Here is a 10,723-nt window from a genome sequence, read left to right on the forward strand (position 1 = left end):
GTCTCAGCTGCAGTAACAAGGAAGGGGGAGGAGAGATAGAGACTCTACAATCAAGTAAGTGGTGGCCCTCACACAGCACAGTCACTTGTAGCACTCCATTTTTCAATTATCTAGCTGGATCACTGCAAGAAATATGAACTGCCATTTCTTATCCTTCTAACTCTTCTATTTTAGGGAATAATCTAGATGGTGGGGAGGAGTGATTTCTGATCAATGTTGTCAAGGGCACCTCAAAGAAAGAAACCATTCTAATTCATCAAATAGTGTCAAACAAAAACACAACTGCCTTCAAACAAAAAAAATGTAACTTTTATTTCTACATATATAACCTGTAAACATTTGCTAATATTTATTGTATTCAAAAGAATATCTCCTTTTCGTCCCCCACCAGATTTCTTCTCCAAATGTTCTTTCCAGCCTCCTTATAGTTGTCCCAATTCGGCTGGTTTAAAGTCTTCCTGAGAAGCTATGGACTCTGCTTTGCTGGGTCCCAGGGAATGTTCAGAGTTGGTGCGGGTGCCAGAGGCTTCTGGATCGCCTTCTACAACTGCAACACCATCTTTTGTAGGCTGGGAACCGTTGGAAGAGCAGTTCTTGAAGCATGCCTGGAAGACCTGAAACGAGGCCATGACCATAATCAGAAGAATCACCACCACCACCGTGATCAGGATGAAGATATAGTTGGAGACGTTTGAAGAAGCCAAATGCTTGGTGGTTCTGTTGTCGATCGGAGTAGTAAATGATTCCAGAAACGATATATTTTGACCAGGCCCGGCGGTGCTATTCGCAGGGAAAGTTCCCGTAGCCCTCGGAGTAGAAACGGCGGGCTTCACCGTCGTTGCGCCATCTCTGGCTGGCGCGACGCAACTCTCTTCGTCTGCCGCCAAGCGGGATCTCCAAGCGCATAAACAACGGAACGCGCCTTGGGCACTAAAGCAGTCCGAAAATACCGCGCAGCCTCCGCTGCTCGGACTCCAGTAGCCGCTGGGGCAGGAGCACAGGTCCTGCTCGGTGCCTTCCCAATGGGAGCCGTTCGGCGACAGGCGGCAAGTGAAACGCGCCTCTCGCCCGGGGCACCCTATAGTAAGCTCGGTGCCGGGAGGGCTGAATTCCGCGGCCGGGCTTTGAAGTTGAAAAGGCAGCCTGTAGACCATTCCCAGCGCCCCAGAGTGGAGGATGGGGCACGTTCCCGCGTAGCTGTATTTACAGATATAACCAGGGCTCGCCTTGGTGCATCCGTGGTCCTTCAGGCCCCACGGTTTCAGGTGCGGTTGGCCCAAGCTGACTTGCAGCCCAGCGCATCTCTGCATAGTGCAGGACTTGCTCGGTTCTCTGAGCCAATTGGGCGGCGTGGCGGTCCCGTTCGCCCCCGGCTCGTGAAGCCCCGGGGAGATCCAGGAGAACCCCCTGAGCGGCAGGTCTTGAAGGGTGCACTGCTGGGGTTTCTTAACCAGGCCCAGCCAAAACAAAGAGCCGCCCGTCTCGCTGGCAAGGCCTTTCAGCAGAGCTAGGATGACCCCGATTTCGGTGCGGCCGCTGGCCGTGCTCAGACCTCCCCCGTGCTGAGCGCAAGCATTCTGAGCCTGGTAAAAGTTCATGCGGCCTAGGTGGATGCTGTAGCAGGCCCCGGACGCCTGACACAAAGTGTGGCCGCTCTGAGGGAGCTCGCCAGAGGCCCAGAGGCCCAAGAAAGGCGGCAAGAGGGCGAGCGAGGCGAAGATCAGCCCTCGCATCTTGACTCTCGGCTCCACAATGGGAGCGGAAACAGGAATCAGGCGGGCAGCCTGGATTGAAGGATTGCAATGCGGAGGGAACTCCTTTTCCTTACACTTCGCAACCGTATCTGGACTCCCAGAGCCTTCCCTTCTAATTGCAGGAAGGAAATGTGTCAGGAGTTAGGCCTAAGCTTCACATCCTTGGTTTACTGAAGCGCCTGTTTCCAGCCTGGAGAGTCTTTTCTTCTCCTGGCAAGGGGCTGGAAAAGTGCTTGTATTAAAGAGAATATTGGAAAGAAAAACCAGCATTTTAAAGTACAGTATTCTTTGGCTAAACTAGAGCTTTGACTTATTTCATCCATCCATACTAATAAAGATAATCCGGCTGCCTAAACAAATTTCTTTAGCTTTAAATATTTTGCCTGTGCCAGACTAGGCTAGATGATCTCCCACATCCCATAAGGCAATAATCCTTCCAGTTGTGCTTTGGCTAGGTATATGTAAGTTAGGTTTATTCAGTTTTGTAAAACTTTAGGAGCAGTATCAAGACATTAATTTATAATTTTGGAATCAACAATCTGGATTAGGACTAATTATATGTGAAGCCATTGGACGGTTTTGATTAATTCACAAGATCATTCTGAGAAAAAAAAACATATTTCTGTGTCGCGAGGGTAGGAGTTGGATAATATATAAAACCTAAAGTCACTGATTAAGGTCATTTTTCCCATTAGAGACTTGTAGCATTTTCATTGCTGTAATTTTGTCAGTGTCAGTTTTGTCTTGAAGATACTATAAGTCACAACTAGGGAAATAACGTAAAATTAGCACAATTAGAAAACACTACAATTAACCAGTAAGTCTGATACACTTCAAAACAGATGTGGTTTATCAGATTTTTTTTATAGATATTTAGAAATTGTGAAGATCTTATATCAGACACTGACTATAAGTAATTCTCATTTAACAACTCTCTTGTTTAATGGCTGTTTGCAGTTATGACAGTGATGAAAAAATAACTTTACAACCAATCCTCACATTTACAACTTTCACAGGTCTGTAAAGCAAAGGAAACCTGAAGTACAATCATAAGCACAGTGTGATTTCACTTACCCGCTTGTTCGCTTAATGACTTAGGTGCTGGTCCCAATTGTTGCTAAATAAGGACTACCTGTATGTGACTAGAACTTCAATATGTCATTCCCTCCCAGCTGCCATATTCTATAGCTAGATGTGTAGATTTCAACATCCAGAATTCCCCGTACAAATACTTATATTACCTTTATGCTATAAGCCAGCTATTTGAAAATTGCCTAAAAATCAATGTGGAAATACTGTAAATACATTTAAGCAACACTTAAGTTTATTTTTGTTGCAACAGGTATTGTAAGCATTCCTCCAGTAACTAGGTCTTGATAGTTTAGCTTTTTAAAAATTGGCTACTGGATAAAATTCTTAAAGATTTTTTTTTAAAATGTATCTCAGAAATTGGATATTCTATAGATTAACAAAGGGTTTTACTAATTAAGAATGAATATTAAGTATTGATTTATAATCCTGTCCTTTCTCACCTTGTCCCAGTTTGGTATTTGCCCTGAAAGTAAAAAAAAATGTAGTTATTGGGAAATCTTTGTCTCTTATAGCTCTGTATCCTGTTAACTCCCACAGCCATGCTGCTTGATATAACATGCCAAATTTATCCATTTCGTAATGCTGTGCTTAAGCCCAAAATGGAAGCAGGTCTTTAATTTTAAGCCCTAGTATTAACACAAAGTGAATTAATGTCACTGTAATTCATCAGCCTGACTTCCTTGAAATTAGTGGAAATAGTTATAGTTGTGCTGCTCCAGTGGAACCAGCATTTCACTAAATGATTGAAATCTTGAGCTTCTTCATAATGTGAAATGTTTCAGATCCCACACAAATTAGGACCAATGTAGAGAAGCCTTTGAGGGCTAGAACCGATGCCTCATATATTATGAAAATACTTTTCTTCTTGGTAATGTGCCATCAAATCTGTGAAGTAGATTTCCCAGGCCAAATCACTGTATAATAATAATAATAATAATAATAATAATAATAATAATAATAATAATAATAATAATAATAATAATAATAATAATAATATAGTAATAATAAATCCTTTGTTACAATTACCTTGCTGAAACAAATCCAGCAAAATCTAGTACAGCATTTTTATTTTAAAAATATTATTGTTTTGTGCATTCATAGGTTCTATTTAACCTTGACTTATATAAAAAGCAGTTCCACTTCATTTTTGTAGCAAATAAATCTATGCTACTTGAATTTGTCAGTTCATTTTTATTGTTAACTAAGCAAGCATTTTTATTTGTTTTGTAAAAAAATGCACTTGTAGATATAGACCTTGCTCACACACTGCATTAAATTATATTTTATTTATCCGTGGTTTAGTGAATCAGCTTCAAATGGCTGTATTTATGTAACACTCTGAACTGTACACCATGCTTTACAAGCTGTAGTGGTTGGGTTCATGCTGTTCATTAAGCAAAAATCAATCAAACCCATGCTTTGATATGATTTGTGAATCCAGCCATTGTATTATAAAATAAGAGGGAGAATCACTTTTCCATACTGTTTACAATTTTATACGCCCCCTAACGTTCTCCTTAGATGCTTGTTTTATGAACTGAAAATCCAATTATTCTTTGTGAGACAGTGTACCAATATTTTGTTAGATACAAGGATATAAACAATTGTTAAGTTTTGATGTTCATAGCCAAGATCACATTTTTCTTCCAGACATGATACCCATTCTCAGCCCTCAAACTGTTATATTTTCCCACTAGGGAAATATAGTTCTCCCTTCAGCTGTGATTGATAATTAGAATGCAATTGTTTCTGTATCATGCATGTATTTTGATAGTCTCTGTGAAACACTACTGATAAAGTGGCAACACTCTCCTGCCAATATTAATTTTATTTTTATGTTATTTGTTTTTGGGGAAATTGAATTCCCCCTGCTATACCATACAGATATAGGAGTTTTCACAAAATTCAGTGCAAAAGAAAGAAAAGTAATAGTAGCAGCAACAATACTTTGATAATTCACAGAGATTCTTTTTATTGTTTTGCAAGGATACATGCTCAAAAGTACAGCAAATTGTTTAAAAAGATGTAAATGCACACACAGAAATTGTGTCCTACCCCACAACCTAATTACAGTACCAGCTGATATGACCAAGGAGCATATTGTAAAATGAGCCAATATTGCATCACTATGACAACAACATTCAAGGAGAAAGCTAGATTTCTAACTTTATATAAATTATGCAATATCAAGGACCCAAGTTACTGAATTGACAAATGGTGTAGAATGAAATATTATAATTTATCTTGGCTGCCCAAGCAACAATAAATTAAAATCTCTGGACAGTTCCAGAACATGTGTGGTGGCCAGGTTTCCTGAGGAAATTATTACAATAACAGGAAGTCTCAAGCCTAGCTATAAAGAGGTGACTTCAGTTCCTGGCATTTTGCCTAGACTGACCCTTCAACTCAACATCTTAAAGGAGGAGGCAGCAGGTGCCTGCTAACAAACAGCAAATGTAAAATTAAAATACAAGGAAGGGCATTTTTTTTTCATTCAAGGCCAGGAGATTATTGTGAAGCAAAGCCTATTCTTCATAGGATTCTGATAATATTTTCCCACCCCATTCCAGTTTAAATCCTACTTCAGTTTAGCCACTCCAAGCATCTAATGAAGTGAGCTATTGTTCATCAAAGCTTATGTCTTTTGATAAAATGTGTTAGTTTTAAAAGATTCTCCAATTCAACGGATACATTCTAAATGACTATTCATTTAAAGAAATAACTCTGCCCTATGTCCTATGCTCGTTAAATTCTAAAGCCAACTTCTGCCTGTATTCTCTGTTCCTGACTTGTCACCTGAAAATGACTGGCAGTCATACAGCTCTTACGAGTCAGCTATTTGGTATTGATACCAAATTTAAAGCAATTTTATTTGGGCTATCAAAATCTAAATAATCACTTTTTCTTCTTGTCCAGTTACTTCCAACTTTCTCTGACTCATTGGATATCATTTCACCAGGACTCTTTGTCAATATGTGCTTTTTTGAGTTCTTGTATGACATCAGTGGCATTTTGTTAGCCCTTGATTTTTCCCAACATCAAGTTCATTTTCAGTGACTGTTGCTTTCATGTTAGGTGTCCAAAATATTTGTTTTAGCTATATTAGTAGTGGTTCCAGTGAGCTATCTAAAAGTACCGATTCCAGTATCCAAGTTTATCCAATAAATTTTGTCTATGTTTTTCCTTTTCAAAAGACTACACTGGACAAGAAGTGCTTCCTATAAGATACACCCAAAAGTGTTCATGAAGCAAAATCTTTGTTGCCCACTAATGACCATTAAGTGGCAACAAACAGACTGCATCTCTTGGCTGCAATATGGAGGCCACCTGGATTAGTGTTGCTGATGCATAAGTATTCTTCGTGTTTTGATATGAGAGATATAGTTTATGGGATTCATTTAATTTTTCCACATAATTTTCCCCACATGATTATCAATTATTGACTAGTCAGCCTTTTTACCACTAGTTGACAGTACAGAGTTATAAAGCTTTTTTAAAACCTCTTGGCTGCCATCTAATGTGTATGTATGCAAGTGAGATGTAGTTGTTGGCTAAAATCTATTCAAGAGTTGGAGTTTGAGAAAGGGGTTTGCAGAGTATGTGTGGGTGGATATGTTGATCTGTCCTTCAAAAAACAGTAAATAAAATAGCTACAGAAGCCAAGGTTCAGTTTCCATCACTGTCAGAGTAATGGTAAATCTAGAGGAAGGCCTGTCTACCCACCCCCACCTCGAATTCATATAGAAAGCTTCTCAGATCAATCATTCCACAGCATGGCACAAATAGATTTGGCATTCAAAAACAGGACTGGCCTTTTCAGCTTCTTTAGGTTGCATACTGTTGTTCAATGTAGCAATCACATTTAGGTTGTTTAGTCAACCTTTAGTTTCCCGCCTGGACTATTGCAATGCTCTCTACATGGGGCTCCCCTTGAGGTGCACCCGGAGGCTCCAGCTAGTTCAGAATGCGGCTGCGCAGGGGATTTTGGGGGCCTCTAGATGCTCCCATGTAACACCTCTCCTGCGCGAGCTGCACTGGCTGCCGGTGGCCTTCCGGGTGCGCTTCAAGGTGTTAGTAACAACTTNGGACCTGCGCCTTTTTCGCCGAGCCCTGAAGGCCCATCTATTCCGTGCGGCCGGCCTGGCGTAGTTTGATTATGTTTCAGTGGGGGTTTTTGTATGGGTGTGTTTTTAGAACAGGCCTGTTATTTAATTCGATTTTAGAACAGAAACTATTTATTTATTATCGTGGTTTTTAGTATCGCCTGTTCACCGCCCTGAGTCCTGTAAGGGAGATAGGGCGGTATATAAATTTAATAATAAATAAAAAACCTATCTGTAACAAAAAAGAAAGGTTGAGATTCAAGTCTTCACAGCCAGATCAGCACTGAAGACAGGCACAGAGCCCAGGAACCAGACAGAAGGCGGCAATTCTTCAGCAGACTGCTACATCAGGTAGAGCTGGACATTGCTGAGCATCCACCTCCTCTTTCATGCCCCTTTTCTAGGCTGTCTCCTTGGAATATCTTGGGCCAACATCACATAGAAAACACTACCTCCATTCTAAAACATCTAAGCTGTCTGAGGCACCATGTTGACCATGGGAGGGGGGGGAATATTGTAAGGGCATGTCCTAAGCATTTTGGCACCATAGGAGACTGTATAGATACAAAACAAACAGATTTTTTAAAAAATGACCAGATTTTAGGACAATGTTCCTCAACCTATTGTTTTGCAAAAGTGTTTGGATATACAGTATGAATAATTTCAAAACCAGAAAAAGATAGGCTAATGATTTGTATGAATCGTATTCATTTCTATAACATGATTGAAGATTTGTAGATTAGATAGATTAGATTAGATAGGCCATAGCCTATAGATTAGATAGGCCAGGGCTTTTTTTCAGCCGGAACGCGGCAGAACCGCGTTCCGGCACCTTTTTCCGGGCCGGCCGCACCGGAAATAGCCCCTCCCACACCGGAAATAGCCCCTCCCAAATTTTACTTGCATTCCTGTTCTCTAAAGGGGCGGTCCTAGGGTTTGATGAGGGCGTGGCCAGGTTTGAGTTCCGCCACCTTTTCTCCGAGAAAAAAAGCCCTGAGATAGGCCATAGTCTAACAGCCTAACATACAGATAAGACTACTGAAATGGAAGACCTTTAATGCATTTAACCTTATTTTGAATTATGGCAAACATCTAAAAACACACTACACATTTGATAGGTTTTTTTCTTTATTTAAATCAGTTGTAAAGCTACCTATCTTAAAACTCTGATAGGCTTACGACTTAAGAGTAAAACAATGTGTACACAACTAAAATCAAAAGAAAGAATAAAACCAAAAATAGAAAAATCAATCACACTTTTTGATGCAACCCATGCTATGACCTCAATCTATCCTGGAGCACAGCCAGGTCTTAAGTACTGTTCGGAAAGTGAAAAGATTACGGGGAGGGCTGTTGGATCTCAGGGAGAAGATTGTTCCATAGGGCCAGTTGCAACAAAGAAGGTACACCTCTGAGGACCCACAGAGTGACAATATTTAAAATAAAGACTTTGTATACATTTTATAAGATTATGCAAGAATTTAACTAGGAATCATCTTATTCTTCATAGTAAATGCAGTTCATGGTACAGTAAGTGCAATTATGTAATGGGCTCTTACTTGCTGGAGATTTTGGAACAAACTGCCAGATATTTTTTGATATACTATAATCTGGACTCTATGCTGAGCAGGGTATTGGATTGGATGATTTACCAAATTCATTCCAGCTTTGTAATTTTGTTTATATAAGCTGATTGAGACCCATTTCCAATATATTGACACAGAATTGACATATCAGAAGCAGTATACTGGAAGCTAGATAAAATATAACTACTTTTGTAACCAAAAGAATTCAAGAATAAAGCACATTTTCCTGAATAACGGTAAATTTCTATGGAACATTATTCCTAAATGATTAAACTATCAAATCAAACTAATAAGAAATATAAGCTGGGGACATACAAAGCAGTATATTCTTTAATAATCATTAATAAACCATTAATTTAAAACACTAATAATAGCTTTATATTCAAAAAGTTTGTTATTATGTGAATGTTCCAAGAACAGAGGATACAAAATGATTGCAATTTGATTGAATATGAGATAAAAAAAGCCAACATTTTCACATTATACAAAACATTGTGATGGAAAAATGTTTTGCACAACACCATTTTAATACATATACTTTATTTTATGGTACCATTTTTAAAGAGTTTTCTTTCTGTTTACTCCAATAATTACTTGCATTTTTACAAGGGCAATTTGTTTTTATAATACCAAGGTATTTTTTTTATTAGTAGTGGAATAAATAGATGTCTTATTTCTACTTGACTGTGGATAGATTTAGCTATTGTACTCACAAATTAATCAATTGGCTCCAAGACCTAACCATATCATCTACTAAGCATATCTGTTAACAGCAGGATAATTCTAATATTTAATTCAATGAAGTAAACATTAAGTATTAATTTTAATAAAATATTCTCTTTTAGTTAATTTAACTAATAATAATAGAACCATAGTAAAAACATGAAGGACAACAATGTCTTTAAGATTTCATTCAAATATTGCCATTCATTTGTCCACTGAAATATTTGGTAAAATCTCAACAGTATATTTAATTTATTTAAATATTTATATGCCATTGTGTATCTTCAAGTAGCTGCTAAAACATCTTACGGAATTGAATTGCAATAAAATGTTTTGTATTATTTTATTTTTTTAAAAAAATCAAACAGTATCAAATTGTGTATAAAAAAGAAGAACAAAAGAAGCTAAACTTTCCTTAATAATAAAATTCAGAATTTAGGATTGTTTATAATCCTCAACTCAGTTTCTGAAATGCACTTTACATGAAGGCACACAGAACAGAACCTCCACATTATAACCAGAGTTACCAGGTCCAGACTGCTACATATCCGGATGTTTGATACTGACCGCATTAAGTTAATGGTTTTCTTTATATTTTTATTGTCATCAAGTGATCTGGATCTTTGCATTGCAAATCTAGTAGCATTTCCTTAACTGGTGAGCAAGATCTTGGGAACCATAGGAAAAATATTCTAAAAGCCAAAACAAGTTGCACAACAATGAAATGATATGCTCTCAGTAAGAATTCACAGCCTGGTAGAGCTTTCTGAATTATATGCAGTTTCCAAATATTATTTAAAGGCAGCAGAAGAAATAAGTTGGAATGATCTATGTGGGCAGTTCATGTGTGATGAGAGTATGATTTGCATTTTCTAATAAGAGTCACCGGTGGCTCACTAGCTAAAGTCTTATAAAATCTGATTTTGTAGGAGAAAAGAGAAAAGCAACCAAACACTCCCAGGTTATATAATTTGATAGCTATTCTCAGAGTTGTTTTATTAGCAATAAAAGCATCTCCAGCTAAATGAAATATCCATCCCATGCTGGTTCAGGCTTTCAAATGTTACCTTGAAAGTTAATGCAAAGGGATTTAGTTGGATGTCATTGATACTGTAGTCCTTATTCAGGAGATCCATTCTTATGTAGAATTCAACACAGGAGGACAAATGATATTTTCTCCTTTTAAGTTGTACTGATGATATCAATGAAGAGCCAATCTCCATGGGTACAGCAAGACTGTACGGAATAAATGCCTTTGTGTACAAGGAGAGACTAGCATGCTAGGTCAAGTGGAAATGTTTGTATGCCTGCAAAAATTCCCTAATTGTAGACTATTGTGCTGCATTTATAGATGATGAGAGTTTAATAATCTCACATTGTGATTTTTTTCAACACAGTGAATCAGGTTATCTCCCAAAGTTAAAAGTGATAGTACTATATTTCAGATGCCCAAATCACATTTTCT

General features: G+C 38.2%; 1 protein-coding gene across 1 annotated transcript; it reads right to left on the reverse strand.

Annotated features, from left to right (window-relative positions):
* Positions 1–300: 300 nt before the first annotated feature.
* CLEC14A (C-type lectin domain containing 14A) lies at positions 301–10,394 on the reverse strand. Its single transcript, XM_029285949.1, has 3 exons — positions 10,326–10,394; positions 3,287–3,309; positions 301–1,866 (listed from the first exon to the last, which is right to left on the reverse strand). Exons 1-3 carry the CDS (start codon positions 10,392–10,394, stop codon positions 423–425), a joined length of 1,536 nt encoding a protein of 511 aa, XP_029141782.1. The 3' UTR covers positions 301–422.
* Positions 10,395–10,723: the final 329 nt, after the last annotated feature.

This window comes from Protobothrops mucrosquamatus, unplaced genomic scaffold (genome assembly GCF_001527695.2).
Source record: "Protobothrops mucrosquamatus isolate PMUCROS unplaced genomic scaffold, P.Mucros_1.0 scaffold2584, whole genome shotgun sequence".
Classification (NCBI taxonomy): domain Eukaryota; kingdom Metazoa; phylum Chordata; class Lepidosauria; order Squamata; family Viperidae; genus Protobothrops; species Protobothrops mucrosquamatus.

Excerpts from the sequence above, each read along its gene's own strand:
- CLEC14A (XM_029285949.1), bottom strand. The coding sequence starts at position 10,394 with ATGGATCTCCTGAATAAGGACTACAGTATCAATGACATCCAACTAAAT. Across the intron at positions 3,310-10,325 it reads CCTTTGCATTAACTTTCAAG|GGCAAATACCAAACTGGGAC; the intron begins GTAACATTTGAA and ends TTTTACTTTCAG. Across the intron at positions 1,867-3,286 it reads AAATACCAAACTGGGACAAG|AAGGGAAGGCTCTGGGAGTC; the intron begins GTGAGAAAGGAC and ends TCCTGCAATTAG.